At 37.6% G+C, this 19,165-nt stretch overlaps 1 protein-coding gene across 6 annotated transcripts in view; it reads right to left on the reverse strand.

Annotated features, from left to right (window-relative positions):
• The window catches only part of LOC137244052 (serine-rich adhesin for platelets), a 403,539-nt gene that overhangs the window by 209,770 nt on the left and 174,604 nt on the right, over positions 1-19,165 (reverse strand). Inside the window, exons 1-2 of one of the 6 annotated variants that reach the window (XM_067772533.1) lie at positions 4,987-5,111; positions 4,369-4,901 (exon numbers count right to left, since the gene is read on the reverse strand). The exons of 4 other annotated variants lie outside the window; for them this stretch is intronic. Coding sequence is in view for 1 of the 2 variants with exons in the window: in XM_067772528.1 (XP_067628629.1) it covers positions 1,514-1,650 (137 nt within the window). In the remaining variant the exon portion in view is untranslated. Of the gene's footprint in view, positions 1-1,513; positions 1,896-4,368; positions 4,902-4,986; positions 5,112-19,165 lie in introns of those variants that run through there. One more of the 6 variants, XM_067772528.1, reaches the window with a different exon arrangement.

The following is a 19,165-nucleotide window of genomic DNA, read 5'->3' on the forward strand; positions in this document are numbered from 1 at the left end:
AAGAAAGCATGCGGAAGTGAGCTATTCGAACCACAGGTAGCTCGCTAAACAAACTTGACCGATATACACCTGCAACATCCAACACCAGCATTACCGTCTACATCTTGGAATACGGATACGATACGGGAAGTTGAAGCCATATCCAGGTATGTCAACATAGTTCAAATAGCTCACAACATTTGTATTGTCCAAACATTATGTATTTTCTGGGAAGCCGAAGGTGGAGAAATGGTTTGGGAAATCTTCGGTCACGAGAAGCATTACATTATTTTTTGTCTTGAAGAATATCTTTTGTATAAATTATAACATTTTTTATATATGTATTTTTTCCTAGCTTGATGATTGAAAAAATATGTGTATGTGAAAAAATTAAGATTTTTAATGAAAAGTAAAATTTTAACAAGTATAAAGTTCATTATTCGTCAATAAATATATTCATAAAAGATTCAGAAAGCTGAATTAAAAATGATTATAAATTTTTGATCACTTAAAGTAAACACATCTGATTCAAATATGATTCCAAAATGTGATTGAAAAACTATATTTAGTTCATCGCAAGGTATATTTGATTATTCTTTTTGTTGATTTTTATGAAATATTTAAATTTAATCATCAAAGGACTTCAAAGTGATCCCAAAAAGTGATCGGAAAATGATTTTAAGTTTTTGATCATCAAAAGTATTCATATTTGATTATTTCTTTTGTTCAATTGTATGATAACTCATTTAGTCAGAAAGAGTAATCAAATTGTATTGCTATTTAGAGGAATTCAAAATCACCTAAATGCTGAGTGGGAAGTTGCTCAGAATAGTCCGTAGAGTATTTGCAGCATATGTGACTTTTTTTAGAAAAAATTGGCCCAACCTAATGCAAGCAACGACAGTCGGAAACAGCGAGAATTACTCTGGGTTCACCACCGATAGGTATGCTGAAGTGGAAACGACAAGCCCTAGGCTGATTTCTTTCATAGAACAGTTGGTTATACTTTTGCGGTTATATTTACCTAAAATGTAGTGTCACAAACTACTGAGCTCTTTACACTATTTCAAGATGAAAATCCAGTCGACCCTTTCTAAAATCGAAGTGAGGATATCTAAAATCCAATTAACAATTCAAAATTCCAACTGACGCTTTCGAAAATCCAATTGACAGTTTTAAAATCAAATTGGCGCTTTCGAAAATTCAACTGACTATTCTGAATTCCAACTAAACATTTCCAAAATCCATCTGGAAAAGATGTACTTTTTGAAACGTCACTCAGCAACCTGTCAGTTAGCAACAAGTCTTAAACTCATATTTCCCACTTTTCTTCCACCGTTAGCCTCTGAAGTATGTCAAGGTCATTTCCATTTCGGATGACGTAATAAAAGACTTTATAATTCCATCAACAACTCAATAAAATAAACAAACAGATTTTATTGCATAATAAACAACAAAGTTAACAAAAAAGTGAATGTGAACAAAAACAAAAACAACTTAGGACAGAGATGAGAATTGAATGATGAATATTTACCGTTGCATATTCATAAAGCCGCCACCATTACTACCGTTAGTAGCAACATTATGCTCGTCTTCGTCACTGTCACTGCTATCGAATGCTGTTGAACGTGGTCGCTTTGCTTTGCCACCTAAATGACAAATCAATAACATTGTTGCGGTTGATATTGTTGTTGTTGCTATTGGTTTTGTGGTTGTTGTTGTTTTATGATGCTTCGATGAACCCACTGGTGATGGCTTTGCATCGCTAATGAATCTTCAATTTCCATTGTCGCATATTTAAGTATATAAAGACACTCTCAACTTGTTGAATATGCAGAAACACTCACAAAAGAATAGATTTAAATTTTTATACTCAGCTGAGCAGAGCTCACAGAGTATATTAATTTAGTTCGCATAATGGTGCCCCGTAACGGCATAAACTAATCGAGATAGATATAGGCTTCCATATATCAAAATGATCTGGGCGAAAAAAGAAATTCATTTAGCCATGTCCGTGCGTCCGTCCGTGCGTCCGTTCGTCTGTCCCTAAACACGGTATCTTAATGAAATTTAGTATGTAAGTTCTTGGGCACTCCTGGGCGTGGCACCGCCCACTTTTAAAAGAAGGTAATTTAAAAGTTTTCCAAGCTGTAATTTGGCAGTCGTTGAAGATATCATAATGACATTTGGCAGTAACGTTACTCCTATTACTATATGTGTGCTAAATAAAAATTTGCAAAAACTTCCATTAATTGAGAATAAACGGTATACACGTACATATATATATATATATATATATATATATATATATATATATATATATATATATATATGTAGTATGTTCTGCCATTTCTGCACCCTGGCGCCAAACCTCCGGCTCGATTGTTGCCCCCGGAACTCTTTCGAAGCTCAGGCACGGTACCATATATTCCGTTTTCCGATATTACATGGCGCTTTACCGCTATGGCCATACGGCGTGCACTCAAGCTTCCCCGAGGCCTTAAGCCTTGATGCAGTGGATACCGCGATATTTTTGGTCACGGGTTCTGAAGGCGGGATTTATAGAATGACATTAAATACTGCTGTCGGATAGTGTTTAGGACTTCCGCTATGCTAATCATTGATAATCTGCATACTCTTTCAAGTTTTTTGGTATACGTTCCTTTTTTGGGTGACTTTCCACCAAACAAGAACCCCATAGCATAGTATGGGTTAGACAATCGGCCTAAATACACAATAACCCCACCAATAGGCCCCACCTGAATCCTGGTATCCTCTTTCAAGCATACAATGCCGTGGAAGTTTTCTTCGCACTTTCTTCCACATGAAATTTCCACGACAAGTTACAATCTAGCATAACTCCTAGATAATTTGTGATATATTTTTCTTGTAGAGTTACCCCTCCAAGCTAAGGCTTAGTCCAATTAGGGACCTTATATTTCCTAGTAAATAGTACCAGATGGGTTTTTTTCGCGTTGTCGGTTAACCCGACTCCGAATACCCTGGCATCTGCATCCCGAAGTGCATAACTTTTCAGAGAGCTGATTGTTTTTAGGCATGTGCCGCTTATGATGACTTAACGAACATCTCGAACCTCAAATATTATAACTAAAGCTGGTCCTAAGCTATGTTACAAGCTAAATTCTCTAGGTTTTCGGAGTTACTTAAATCTCGAAGTCACACATTTCAAATTCGGATGATTTTTTGTTTTTAATATTACGATCCCTGCGCCACCTAGCGAACGTTTTTTTCTTCATATCCTCATTGTCATCGGGTTCTGAAGTTTGTTTTACGTTTCACAACTCTAGCTTTACGGGGAGCTACTCAAAAATCAATTGCAAGATTCTCCAGTTTTGTACAGAAATTAACAGGCATAATGAAACCGCCCTTGCATAAAAGAAATAATAAAAGCTAAGCAAGCCACGCCGCCTCCGGTCTTACATGGCTTCGATGTCCTGTCAGAAATAACAAACGACGAAAATAAGCCCCTTTTGGATAGGCCGTATGGGTAGAATTACCGCTAGCAGGAATAATATTTAAAAGCTCGTGTTTTTTAAAGGGTTCTATTTAACTTGACTCTGTGTAGCGTTATTTACGAATTTTGTGTTTGAAATTTAAGTAACTTCCCGATAAGATACAAGCTTGAAACGTGGAATATAGTTCAGAGCCCGATGACAATGCAATAAAAAGAAAAAACTCCGCTCGGTGGCACATGGGTCGAGAAATTCGTATTTATGGTGCGATTTGGCTCATATTTGGAACACATGTTACATACATGAATAGAAAGTGACCTATGAAAAAAATCGCCGGCAGGTTGTAGGCGAAATTTGGGTAAATAAAATAATTTAAAAAAATATTTAAGTTCAACGGTTTTATTGAAAACAGTACTTACATTAAGTAATAATAATACTAAAAGCTAGAAAATAATTAGGTAGGTCCTAGGTACTAGTCATCACACTCCTCACCAATCTAGGGCATTGATCAGAAAAATAAATAAAAGCGTGGGCCGTGTTAAATTTCCCTTCATAGTCAACCACTCATATCTTTATAAATGATATTTTCATATATGTATAAGTAGAACGAACTTAACCTTAATTAGGTCATGCTACGCCTGACGTTTTTAGAAATTCCCCGCGCCCAACGCTTTTATTTATTTTTCTGATCAATGCCCTAGATTGGTGAGGAGTGTGATGACTCGTACCTAGGACTAACCTAATTATTTTCTAGCTTTTAGTATTATTATTACTTAATGTAAATATTGTTTTCAATTGGCGCCGGTTGGCGGAGCGAAGAACCGACTAGGTATTGTTTTCAATAAAACCGTTTAACTTAAATTATTAAATTTAATTTATGTACGGTCTTTACTTCAATTATTAAAAAACTATTTACATTTAATCAACCTTTTCATGCATACACATTTTTTTCACCAATCGATTTAACCGGTTTTTGTTTCATTGTATTATTTAAAATTTATTTGAAATTATTAACATTTTTCAATTTATTTTTTTTTTTTTAATTTCACTTTTTAGTTCGCTACGAGGATAAACCAACAATCGCCTTTCACATTCACGGGCCTCCATGGCGTATACTTCACTTTTTGAAGGTCAACTCAACAGCGGATTAGTATCAGATTTAGGAAAATTACACCAATTTTGATGAACAAAACCGTTAACACACACAACTGTTTCCTATTTCCACCTGATGGACTTAAATTGTTCTCAACTTTTCTCGAACTTCATGCTGAAACGACCTTGCAATGTAGCGCACAAGGCACGCACGTCGGCCTTTATTTTTTCAACAAGTACATCGGTTTGTTACGTTACTCTAGTTCTCGGTCATCTGTCACTCGCGAAGTCAAAATTCGGAATGGCAACGTTGATTATTGTTGATCCACTGATACACTGCCTCAATTAGCATCGCAACTGCAACACAAGCAAAAAGCTCATCAATAACAAAAAAAGGAAAATGAAAAAAAAAAAAAACACTGAAGGTGAGTAATAAATGTACCAGCAAATCAGTCAACCAGTCCGCTCTCCAAGGCCAGCGAAAGTAAAGTTTCGTATGAAATAAAACCGTACGTAATTAATATTTCAACAAAATGTGGCACTCAGCAATTATCGATGATGGTCAACCAACGACTAACCCACTCATAATGCACAAGGGATGCTGCATGAGCAGAGAAATATTTGTCGACAGCGCTTGCAATGGAGGAGGTTGTAGTTGTTGTTCTGTTGTAGCAGTGAGGTGAGAGTAGTAACGTAGGGCAGTTACAACAAAACGCATTTATGTTCAAGCACGCAAAACAACAAAAAGTAGTTAGATAAAATCGTAAGAAAAAAAATCAAGGTCAAGGAGGGGATGACTGCGTGTGAGCTACTCAAATAAAGGATGTGTTAAAGCGCTTGCGCAAAGAGAGAATGTTTAGAGGTAATCAACAGTGTTGCCAGGTTAGCCTTTTGGAGGCTAGATTTAGCCATTTTTTTTTGCCTTTAGCCTCGAAATTTTGTGTTTAGCTTCGTGACTTTTTTCTAGCCTTTTGTGCTCCGAATGTATTTTTAAAAATTTCTAAAATAAATAATTTCAATAGTTCCTGTTCCTAATACCTAATAATATGAGTTCTCTACAAAAGATTATTTTTTTTTTCTGCTGAAAATTTCAAAGCCAGATGTATTTTCTTACTTTGAAAAAGAGAAGTATAGTTATTCTTGAAGTCAAATAGCATTAATAGAGCTGCAGTGGCGAAAACTTATAACTATACAATGGAAAAATGCACACTCCACCATGGAATTTTGGTCGGAAGTCCGAGAACATAAAAATGCATTAAACGAACCTCCTTTTTTAGAACTTGTCGAATTCATATTTAGTTTTTTAGTATTACCACTCAGTAACGCGGAGGTTGAAAGAGTTTTTAGTGGCATGAAAATTCTGAAAACTAAATTAAGGAACAAACTAAAAATTAAAATGCTTAATGCGCTGCTTAATATTAGATGCTCGTTAAAACGCTTATCTAAATGTTGTAATGACTTTGAAATTACCGATGATCTCATATCTATGGTAAATAGCCAAACTTTATACCCAGACTTAAGCTCTTCTGATTCTTCAGACGGGGAATATTTTATATAAATAATTAGTTTGTAATATTTTTTTTATGTATATACACTAGGGCGGGTCGATTTAAAAATCGCTCATTGCTCTGTGAAAATCATATTCTAGGGATCAAAATTAGAAACTTTGTCGAAGGAACCATACCTCTGAAACGAATTCTAATGTCCCCCCCTTTGGGTCGAACTTTTGGGTAGGGGCAATTTCAATTATACCTGCTGTGTCTTGTGGTGGCTTAAAAAAAAAAAACACAAGAAATTTTACGATCTGCAATTTTGTCACAGTGATAACTTGCTTTTTTAAAACGGTTGAATAAAAAACCCACACAACTATGTTTACGATATGCAAATGCATCACAGTGATGCCTTGGTTTTAAAAGGGGGTTGTAAAATGCTAATTTCTAATAATTTTTTTTAATTTCTTTTCTATTACTAAGTTAAATTCATTTTTTCATTTACATATGTTCTGACTAAATAAATTTAAAATTAAAGAAAAAACATAGGCATTTCAAAGTGGGACTTATCAAAATTTGCCCCTACGACCCAAAGGGGGGGACATCAGAATTCGTTTTCGAGGTATGGTTCCTTCGGCAAAGTTTCTTATTTTGATCCCTAGAATATGATTTTCACAGAGCAATGGGCGATTTTTTTGCCTCCCCAAAAATCGACCCGGCCTAATATACACATATGCAATCATTTAAAATAATTCCATGTGTTAGTCAAAGAAAATGTGCCTGATATGTTTTGAAACAGGAAGTTATGCTTAAGTTATGTTTATAAGTTTTTATTTACAAATGTGTAAACTAAAATATAACAAGTAAGGAAGGCTAAGTTCGGGTGTAACCGAACATTACATACTCAGTTGAGAGTTGTGGAGACAAAGTAAGGGAAAATCACCATGTTGTAAAAATAACCTAGGGTAACCCTGGAATGTGTTTGTATGACATGTGTATCAAATGGAAGGTACTAAAGAGTATTTTAAGAGGAAGTGGGCCATAGTTCTACAGATGGACGCCATTTAGGGATATCGCCGTAAAGGTGGACCAGGCCTGACTCTAGAATTTGTTTGTACGATATGGGTATCAAATGAAATGTGTTAATGATAATTTTAAAAGGGAGTGGGCTTAAGTTCTATAGGTGGACGCCTTTTCGAGATATCGCCATAAAGGTGGACCAGGGGTGACTCTAGAATTTATTTTGTACGATATGGGTATCAAATGAAAGGTATTAATGAGTATTTTAAAAGGGCGTGGACCTAAGTTCTATAGATGGACACCTTTTCGAATTATCGCCATAAAGATGGACCAGGGGTGACTCTAGAATTTGTTTGTACGATATGAGTATCAAATGAAAGGTGTTAATGAGTATTTTAAGAGGGCGTGGGCCTTAGTTCTATATGTGGACGCCTTTTCGAGATATCGCCATAAAGGTGGAACAGGGGTGACTCTAGAATTTGTTTGTACTATATGGGTACCAAATGAAAGGTGTTAATGAGTATTTTAAAAGGGAGTGGGCCTTAGTTCTATAGGTGGACGCCTTTTCGGAATATCGTTATAAAAGTGGACCAGGGTTGACTCTAGAATGCGTTTGTACAATATGGGTATCAAACGAAAGGTGTTAATAAGTGTTTTAAAAGGGAGTGGGCCTTAGTTCTATGGGTGGACGCCTTTTCGGGATATCGCCATAAACGTGGACCAGGGGTGAGTCTAGAATGCGTTTGTAAAATATGGGTATCAAATTAAAGGTGTTAATGAGTATTTTAAAAGGGCGTGGGCCTTAGTTCTATAGGTGGACGCGTTTTCGAGATATCGCCATAAAGGTGGACCAGGGGTGACTCTAGAATTTGTTTGTACGATATGGGTATCAAATGAAAGGTGTTAATGGGTATTTTAAAAGGGCGTGGGCCTTAGTTCTATAGGTGGACGCCTTTTCAAGATATCGCCATAAAGGTGGACCAGGGGTGACTCTAGAATGTGTTTGTACGATATGGGTATCAAATGAAAGGTGGTAATGAATATTTTAAAAGGGAGTAATGCTTAGTTCTATAGGTGGACGCCTTTTCGAGATATCGCCATTAGGGTGGGCCAGGGTGACTCTAGAATGTGTTTGTACGATATGGGTATCAAATGAAAGGTGGTAATGAGTATTTTAAAAGGGAGTAATTTTTAGTTCTATAGGTGGACGCCTTTTCGAGATATCGCCATAAAGGTGGACCAAGGGTGACTCTAGAATGTTTGTACGATGTGGGTATCAAACGAAAGGTGTTACTGAGCATTTTAGGAGGGAGTGGGCGTTAGGTATATAGGTGGACGCCTTTTGGAGATATCGCCATTAGGGTGGGCAAGGGGTGACTCTAGAATGTTTGTACGATATGGGTAAATGACGAAAGGTGTTACTGAGCATTTTAAGAGGGAGTGGGCATTAGGTCTATAGGTGGACGCCTTTTCGAGATATCGCCATTAGGGTGGGCCAGGGGTGACTCTAGAATGCGTTTGTACGATATGGATATCAAATTAAAGGTATTAATGAGCGTTTTAAAAGCGAGCGGCCCTTAGATGTATATGTGAAGGCGTTTTCGCGATATCGACCAAAATGTGGACCAGGTGATCCAGAAAATCATCTGTCGGATACTGCTAATTTATTTATATATGCAATACCACTAACAGTATTCCTGCCAAGATTCCAAACGCTGTTGATTTCGCCTTGTAGAACTTTTTCATTTTCTTCTACTTAATATGGTAGGTGTCACACCCATTTTACAAAGTTTTTTCCAAAGTTATATTTTGCGTCAATAAACCAATCCAATTACCATGCTTCATCCCTTTTTTCGTATTTGGTATAGAATTATGACATTTTTTTCATTTTTCGTAATTTTCGATATCGATAAAGTGGGCGTGGTTATGGTCGGATTTCGGCAATTTTTTATAACAAGATAAAGTGAGTTCAGATAAGTACGTGGACTAAGTTTAGTAGAGATATATCGGTTTTTGCTCAAGTTATTGTGTTAACGGCCGAGCGGAAGGCCAGACGGTGTACTGTGTATAAAAACTGGGCGTGGCTTCCACCGATTTCGCCCATTTTCACAGAAAACAGTTACCGTCATAGAATCTATGCCCCTACCAAATTTAAGAAGGATTGGTAAATTTTTATTCGACTTATGGCATTAAAAGTATGCTAGACAAACTAAATGAAAATGAGCGGAGCCACGCCCATTTTGAAATTTTCTTTTATTTTTGTATTTTGTTGCATCATATCATTACTGGAGTTGAATTTTGACTTAATTTACTTATATACAGTAAAGATATTAAATTTTTTGTTAAAATTTGAATTTAGAAAAAAATTTTTTAAAAAGTTGGCGTGTTCTTCATCCAATTTTGCTAATTTTTATTTAGCACATATATAGAAATAGTAGTAACGTTCCTGCCAAATGTCATCATGATATCTTCAACGACTGCCAAATTACAGCTTGCAAAACTTTTAAATTACCTTCTTGTAAAAGTGGGCGGTGCCACGCCCATTGTCCAAAATCTTACTAATTTTCTATTCTGCGTCATAACATCAACCCATCTACCAAGTTTCATCGCTTTATCCGCCTTTGGCAATGAATTATCGCAATTTTCGGTTTTTCGAAATTTTCGATATCGAAAAAATGGACGTGGTTATAGTCCGATATCGTTGATTTTAAATAGCGATCAGAGATGAGTGCCCAGAAATCTACATACCAAATTTCATCAAGATACCTCAAAATTTACTCAAGTTATCGTGTTAACGGACAGACGGACGGACGGACGGACATGGCTCAATCAAATTTTTTTTCGATACTGATGATTTTGATATATGGAAGTCTATATCTATCGCGATTCCTTTATACCTGTATAACCAACCGTTATCCAATCAAAGTTAATATACTCTGTGAGCTCTGCTCAACTGAGTATAAAAAAAATTTAGTCAATTAACCAAAAATTTCTGGCCTTTTTTTAGCATCTTTTTTTTCTAAATTTAGCCTTTTGTAACCTTTTTTTTTGCGAATCTAGCTTCTTTTTTTTGCATCACCTGGCAACACTGGTAATCAATAGCAGTTAACCCGTTTGACTAAATTATCTCTCTTGAGTGGATATATCTATGAGTCAAGTAATGATTACTGTTAGTGAGAATAATGCGTGCCAAGTAACCAAAAAGCATTTGATTTGTACCAAAATGTGAGATAATCCAGCGGCATTTATGTACGCAAAAAAACGACTCAACTCAAACTTGAGTATAAACAAAAAGTACTCCAAAGCAATTGCACTCACTAAATTTTCAATTGCTTTATGCCCAAAAAAAGGCAAACGCAATAAAACGTGAAGAAAATCATTCCTACTTTAAAGATTTTAGTTTATTGCGCATTTTAAGTAAGGCTCACTGAGGCGCACGTGATAAGGTTAGCTAAGGTTGAGTGATAGACACCCCGGCTGGTGAAGTTCACTTGAACAACATGAAGGTCCATTTTGATAACGCATCAAATAACAACGACGTAAGCTGCAGCTACTAAGAGAGTAGATGCGCAGTTTCCAATATAACTGATATCGACCCTGCATAGGTCCTTCAGAGGTCCTAAGGAGCCGATACCGAAACACTTTTATCTAGATTTGGCAAAAGCTATACAGCTGCAGCAGAAATGGTTTTCCAGTATGATGAGGTGCAACGCATGTACTCTCATTGGACAGTGACCCGTCAAAGCCCCTATTACCATTTTATAAGCTTTTATTTAGTTTCACTTGGCTGTTGTCTGTAATCAAATCTTGCATGTTAAATTTGATACTCTTCCCGGTGTCCGATTGAGCTGAAATTTTGCACGCATGTATAACTCCGATGACAATGCAATATTACTTTGCGAGAATTCGATAAATTAATCGATAACAGAGTTATCGGTAAAGATTTGTGCTCACAAGCAATAAAAGCCTAAGTCCCAGACAAACCCGGCCTAGCTACAGCGGTACCTATCCGTGGAGTCTGAGCCTTAGGCGATTCTTGCTTGTAACAATAGATATTTATATTGCATATTAATGAACTGCGTGAACCAGGGACACGAACTACTGTAGAAATTCCATGCCATTACTACGCGGGTATGGGATTCACCATGCCATTTTATATGAGAAAATTTTCTTACCACGTAGTGAATCCCACGCTTACTTCCATGTTCTTTGTTTAGAGGGATGGTGAATAACCTACAGCGGCTCAAGAGCGCAGGTAACTTCGCTTTGTTTGTGTATACAACGAAAGTAGAAGTTAGGCTGTTATCGCTAAATGTTGCATACTTTTCTGCGCACTTGCTTTTGTTTTACAGATTTTTGGCGATGGAATTTTAGATAAGCGAAAGTTGGAATTTGATTTGAAAATAGATTTAACCCACGGAGCAGAGATCTGCAATGAGTAGTTGTAAACTGAACGCGACATAGGCAAAGTCACAATAAAATATAATTTTAAGTTAGTTACCACTGTTTGACACAATTTTATATGTGCTCTCTCTCAAAAATGCTTCAACTAACTTAGTCACATTTTATTTCATTATGCATATGCCCCAATATATTCGGATCATGATATAAAAAATCGTGTACTCAGTCAGGGTTATTTAAACGTAGCGATTCGTATGTTGTTGTTGTTGTTGTAGCAGTGCTTCGTCCCACCTAACAGCCGCGACCGATCACAAATTGTCATAAATATCCTCTAACGGGAGTCCAAGGAAACTTGCTGTTTCAACAGGGGTGGACCATAAGGAAAGGGGTTTTAGAGGCGTTGGTTCCACATTACAATTAAAGAGATGGTTGGTGTCATGTGGGGACACATTGCAAGCGGGGCATACATTTTGTATGTCGGGGTTGATTCTGGATAGGTAAGAGTTTAACCTGTTACAGTATCCAGAACGAAGTTGAGCAAGAGTGACACGCGTTTCCCTGGGCAGTATGCGTTCCTCTTCCGCGAGTTTTGGATACTTTTCTTTGAGTACTGGATTTACCGGGCAATTCCCGGCATAAAGGTCCGACGCCTGTTTGTGGAGTTCACCAAGGACCCGCTTGTGTTTTTTCGCTTCATACGGCTGGGCTCTCAGGTGCCGTATTTCCTCAAAATGCTTACGGAGATGACTCCTTAAGCCCCTAGGCGGTGCTGGCTCATCAATCAGATGTCTGTTTGGATGCTCAGGTTTCTGGGTATTCAACAGGAACTGTTTGGTCAGCATCTCATTTCTCTCCCTGATGGGGAGTATTCTCGCCTCATTATGCAGATGGTGTTCTGGGGACATAAAAAGACAGCCCGTGGCGATTCTGAGAGCAGTATTTTGGCAGGCCTGTAGCTTCTTCCAGTGGGTAATTTTTAGGCTTGGCGACCATATGGGTGACGCGTAGCACGTAATCAGCTGGCTAATTGCTTTCTATGTAGTCATGAGCGTTTCTTTATCTTTTCCCCAAGTACTGCCAGCGAGGGATTTGAGGATTTTGTTACGGGGTGCACGACAGTCGGTAGCGTAGTGCCATCGACGTGGATGTTCAAAATGGTCGACATTTGGGACGTCCATGTTGTAAATAAGGTCGCGGAAGATTTAGTCGGTGATAATGCCAGGTTTCGCGAGGCGAAAAATCTGGAGGGATCAGGGAGGTAGCCGTTTATTCTATTGCATAGCTCACTGGCCTGGGCCTGTGGCCATTGTTATGCAGTCATCGGCGTAGGAAACGATTGTGACTCCTTCCGGTGGTGAAGGTAGCTTAGATATGTAGAAATTAAACAAAAGTGGGGACAGGACACCACCCTGTGGCACCCCTTGTTTAATTCTTCTTGGTTTTGATGTTTCGTTTCTAAATTGCACCGATGCCTGCCGAACACCCAGATAATTTGCGGTCCACCTTTTAAGACATGGGGGGAGGGTAGACCCTTCCAGGTCTTGCAGTAACGAGCCATGGTTGACCGTATCAAAAGCTTTTGATAGGTCTAGCGCTACGAGTACTGTTCTATGGTGGGGGTTTTGATTTAAACCGCAATTTATCTGGGTGCTAATGGCATTTAGCGCGGTGGTAGTGCTATGGAAATTTCTGAAGCCATGCTGATTACAGGCTATCTGCAAATTTGCTTGGAAATAGGGGAGCAAAATGGCTTCAAGCGTCTTTGCTACTGGCGATAGGAGAGATATCGGACGATACGACTCTCCTATGTTACCTGGTTTCCCAGGCTTTAGTAGCGGGACCACCTTGGCCATTTTCCATTTTTCGGGTATGACAAAGGTGGAAAGAGACAGGTTGAAGACATGCGCTTAATATTTTAAACCCTCTTTCCCTAGGCTTTTAAGCATCGGCATGGCTATGCCGTCTGGGCCCACTGCTTTGGATGGTTTAGCGTGACCAATGGCGTCCCCAACCTCTTTAGCGGTGATGGTGATTGGTGACGCGCTGAATTTGCGTTTATGTGCGTGTCTGTTCGCCCTCCGTCTTTCTTTGTCGACTGTAGAATGCATTATATATTGTCGGCGGAACGCGCTCGCGCATTTTTTCGCATCCGATAGCACTTTATCGCCAAAGGCGATGGAAACTTTGTCTTTGTGCTTAGACGGATTCGATAGGGACTTTACGGTGGACCAAAGTTTACCCACACCGGTAGAGAAGTTACAACCTCTTAGGTGCTCCTCTCATTTCGCCCGCTTGTGTTCATCCACAAGCAATCTGATGCGTTGGTTTATATCCCTTATTTGGGGGTCACCTAGATCAAGCTGTCTTATAAGGTCACGCTCTCTCGCTAAGTTTGCGGCCTCCGCCGTGAAGTGGGGCCGAATTTTGGGAATTCTCTCGGCGGGAATGAAACGTCCCGAGGCGGATTCAATGACCTTGCGGAAGGCACGCTCCCCTTGGCGGGCATCAGTCGGGATAGGGAGGGCAGAAAAGAGGTTGTAGGCGTAGACTACGGGACGCCCTTGGGCGTGAACAGCAAGGAGCCACAAAAGATTTATAAAAGTTACGTGGACGTCGGGTTTTGGGGTCAAGCCCAGAACAACCTGTCCGATGCAACCATCCCTTCCACGAGACACACTGAACAGAGTATGACCGTCCTAAAAAGATTCTTTTCCGGCAAATGCGGCAAAACCATTTCTCAGGACCGGGGTCAGGAGACGGAGCCGGATTGGATTCGATACCTTCCCAGAGCAAGAGAATATGGAGCAGTCCCGCTGCAAGGAGCTGCTGTGAGGATTACAATTTGTGGGAGGGACGCAACAAATTAAATGGGGTTACACTGAAATAACAGTCCTTGATCGGGAAAAATCCCGAGTCGCTCCGGTACATAGAACCGACTGCCTTGGGAAGCGTAGCGATTCGTATCAGCAATTTGGTTGAAGATGCTGATATCCGAAGTGAAGCCACTTCGATATGTTTTCTCGAAAATCTGTATATTCATATGCCTGTATGTGTGTATTTAACGTTTTGTTGTTGCAAGAACACGTGAACATGTATATGTACATATATACAAATTCATTTGAATGAGTTGAACAAAGCATGGGGCGCATTCCAAAAGCACAACTGCTGGCGAAGTTGATTAGTGATAACTTCTTGGAACGCACAGTTGCAACTTTACGACAAATCAGTGAGCATAACAATTTTCCGCTCCATTCACTCAACGTTTTTATCGATTGGTTGTTGACAGTTGGCTCAACGTATCGTTTCGAAAGCACAATTTCTTTCACTCAGCTGATAACTGATTAACTGAGCTAGCAGTTGCGCTTTGAAATTCACCCATCGAAGCAAACTTTTCCCTCGTATTTCAATTAAAATTTCATACGAAAGCAGACCAAACACGAAATAGTTCATGAGAGACCGTTGTCGCTTGTATCCATATGCATCATAGCTTATACTTACACATCAATTGTTGTATGTAACTGAATAGATCAGGTTAGCTGCGCTTGGTTGATTTATACGTACTCATACTCAAATTGCTGCGGATATATTAGAGTATCAAAAAAGTTACCTGATGCCAATCTCTGCCACAGCAAAATTTGTTGGTTATGAATGTGTATTTTTTCTGATTTATTATTAGTATTTATGACCCAATGCCAAGATGAGCACGTGCCGAGGGCTTAATGCTATGAGGGTGTATAAACATTTCATATCGCTAACGTTGCGCCTCAGGGTACCAGGGCGAACCTTGTTGTACTGAAGCCCTTATCCCTCTACAATGGACCTCTGGGGGGATGGACCGTTTCTGTCCTATACCCGTGGGAACAAAATGAACAAAAATAATATTAAAGAAAAAAAAAAAACACTTTTTTAAATATAAGCTTTTATTATTGGTTAATAAAATTAACTAAAAAGTAAAAAATAAGTTGACTGTAAAGAAATATAATACTTTTATAAGTTCATTGTAACTTTTAACGGTAATTAGGCTTCTTCGTATGCGACAAAAAAGGTTCATATTGTACATAATTATATATTTTTAACATTAAAACTTTGCACCTAAATTATTAAATCTTGCAGTTTATATCACAGTCCTAATTGTTCTAATAAAAGCGTGTTAAATTTTGATGGTATAATTAAGAACATTTAGGACCTCCTCTTCTTGCTATCACAATGTAATACGCTAATTATCGTTAGAGGTTACAATGAACGTATAAAGTGTTATATTTCTTTACAGTCAATTTATTTTTTACTTTTTAGTTAATTTTATTAACCAATAATAAAAGCTTATTTTTAAAAAAGTGTTTTTTTCTTTAATTTTATTTAGATGAGTCTTGGTTAACTCAATAATTTCAGCAAACCGCTTTCTACCCACTTCCGGCCAGAAGGATTTCGCTACCTCGCAACAGGTAGTGTCCACCCAGATTTTGCTTAGCAGACCCGAGGCTGTGAACTCCTGCGTTACCCCAAGCCGGCAAATTGATGGCAGCCAGATATCGACGTGGAGGGCGCCGCCTCCATATAGGTGCCTCCTTCTTCAAAATTTCCGTAATGGTTGCTTTTCAGGTTTCTAATCTCTTATTGACCCGAATTAAAGGGAATTAAAAAGGCTTTTCTTACTTTGAATAAAAAGTACAATTTTCTTTTTATTAAACTCGGTAGTCGCACTAAAAAGATGTCTACACTCGTTGCTGCCGAAAACTATCCCTTCTTATGATGGCCGCCTTTTCTTCTTTTTTGCCGACCTCCCCATTTCCAACTTGTTTCAACACCTGTTGTCCATTCACAATAGACAACAGGGTTACACCAAGTGGGAAACAGGGTGAAATCATAAGGCTGCTGTTACACCATCCCCCTTTTCGGAAAAAAGTTTGAAGTCGACAAGTTGATCAGGTTTGTCGGCTTCAACCTTTTTTGGTGGTATGGGTTTAAATACCTTCCGAATAGCAAATTGAACAATTTGAGAAAAAAATTGGACTTTTTTGGCAGATATAGTTAAGTCAACTTATTTAATATAACTAATTACATTTAGAATTAGAACCTTTGCGGCAGATATAGCTAGGTAATCTAGTTAATTTAATTAATTACATTTATCTGTTCTTTAAGCCTACATATTTACATATATGAATATTAATAGTTTTTATACCTTTTTGTTTGTTTTCTTTGTAATTCAAAATTTCATTTATATCGTTTTTGTATAGTAACTTATACATACATTTTCTATTTGTTTATTTTACTTACGTTATGTATTGTTTTAATCGTTTGACATATTTTTATTTAAATTTGCATTTACTTAAATTAAGTATGGTTTTAAAGTATGATAAATTTTGGTTTAAATTTGCTTTATTATCGTAATGAAATAGTAAAAAAAAAAGTTTTGACTATCTCAAAATGAAATTGGGTACATCCGATTATATTTATCTAGGTACTCCTCTTATGCGGTTTTTATGTACCGTTTTGTATTTTTTGTTTTCATTATCCAAAATGGTTACACCGTCTATATTAGTTACTAGGTATGGACCCTGATATATGTTTTTATGTTTTTCCCGTGGTTCTTTTTGAACTAAAACCATATCGTTTATGTTTACTACTATTGGTTGTGCATTTTTGTCATATGCATCTTTATTCCTTATTTTGTGTTTTTCTACTAACTCTTTAGCCAAGGCGTGGCACTTTTGCATTCGGTACTTTACTTCTTTTGAATAATTTTCGATATTATAAATTGGTCCAATTCTTTCGTTATTCAGTTCAGATGGCACAATGGCCTTTTTACCAAAAATTAGTTCAAAAGGAGTAAGTTTATTATCGAATACCGTATTTGGCGTTGTGTTATGCCAAAACGTAAAATATCTCAAATATGTATCCCAATCATCAAAGGAATCATCTAAGTACGCACGTAGGTACTCGTTAAAAACTCTATGGTTTCTTTCGACAGTTCCTAAGGTTTCGCGGTGATATAGTGTAGAAAATTTGTGATTAATATTTAATAAACTGGTTAAATTTGCAAAAATTTCATTTTTGAATTCAGTTCCTAAGTCTGATTTAATCAATTTCATGGCCCCGTATATTAAAATAAAGCCTTCGAATAGTGCTGACGCGATGGTTTTTGCACTTTTATCAGGCATTGATATTGTAACTAAGTATTTTGTCAGATCGCAGATTATGTTAAGCGCGAACTTATTACCATATCTCGATTCGCGTTTTTTAATTTTAGAGAAATTTTCTCTCAATTCTTTGAATTTTGTTTCGAAATTTGACATTAGCAGAAGGAAGACTTTTGCAGCTTTGTATGCTTGGATATTAAGAAATTTTAATGAAAAAGGATGAAATGATTTTATAGTCTAAATCGAGTTGTGAAAAAGTTGCAAGTTTGAGGTATGAATATGAACGAATTTGAATGAAAAAGAAATTTGGAATGGTTTTACAATTTTAAATTGTTTGAGTTGTGAATAAGAACAAATTTGAATGGAGGAGAGATTTCAAATGGTTTTATAACCTATATTGTATTAACCTAAATTGAATTGTTGCTGCAGATTTGAGACATGAATGTGAACAAATTTGAATTGAAAGGGAATATGAAATGGTTTTATCACCTAAGTTGAATTAATAAAAGTGGCAAGTTTGTGTTATGAATGTCAATTTTAATTGAAAAGAAATTTAAAATGATTTTATATTCTAATTTGAATTTTGTATTGAATGTTGAAGTAAAATTAATGAATTAAATAAATTTGTTATTTATTTGAAGTTGGAGTCACTTGAGAGACAGCTGGGTTGTATTCCCTGTGAACAATGAATTAAAAAAAATTTTTGTTTATACCGGGTGTGCTACCATATACGGTATATAAGAGAGAATCCTGATCTATTTTTCCAATTTTCCAAGACAGTATTAATTTTAGACGTGATATGTTTATTGCAATTTACTATCTATTACAATATTGTTTAACGTGACGGCCGCACCGTTGCACAAAAAAAATCATTAAATTTTACGTGACGGCCGCACCGTTGCACTAAAAAGCATTAATTGTTTTAGAATTTTTAAGGACGAACCGTTTTTATCAAAAATATATGCATTGTTTAACGTGACGGCCGCACCGTTTCACAGCAAAATGTTTCTTTTTGTCATAAGGCTGCTGTTACAAGGCCCATCTTTAGGGAAACAGACCCCAAGTGGCCAGGGGAACTTAGTATTCCCTACATCTACCTAGTTTCGGTTCAGTTGTACCTATACGCGCAAAGAGATCCCCGTGACAATTGCCAGCATTACTGCTATGGCCCAGCTCCCAGATGATGATCATAGAATAGCAAGCGAGGTCAGGTACCCCCATACCACCCTTGATCACGCCACCGTTGAGCACAGGGCTTTATTAGCTGCTAGGATATATGAGTTGATATTGAATTCTCTAAGCGTAGTAGCACTGGAAGGCATCCCATCCACCGCATCCTTGATCGCGGCAACTCTAGCTTAGAAGCCACTAAAATTAATTGGCAATTTACATCGAGCTCCTTACGAAAACTCCCCTCCAAGCTTCCCGTCTAACTTTGACCCATTCGTACACCAAATTACGACTTCACAGCCTTAGAATAATTTCCTACCCCACTCTTCTCCCAAGGGAATGACTTGAAGTTTACTGGTGGAGCAGTTGTTGGCACACAATAGTCTGTCTTATCTGGGATAGA

The sequence above is a fragment of the Eurosta solidaginis genome, chromosome 3 (assembly GCF_040869045.1).
Source record: "Eurosta solidaginis isolate ZX-2024a chromosome 3, ASM4086904v1, whole genome shotgun sequence".
Lineage (NCBI taxonomy): Eukaryota > Metazoa > Arthropoda > Insecta > Diptera > Tephritidae > Eurosta > Eurosta solidaginis.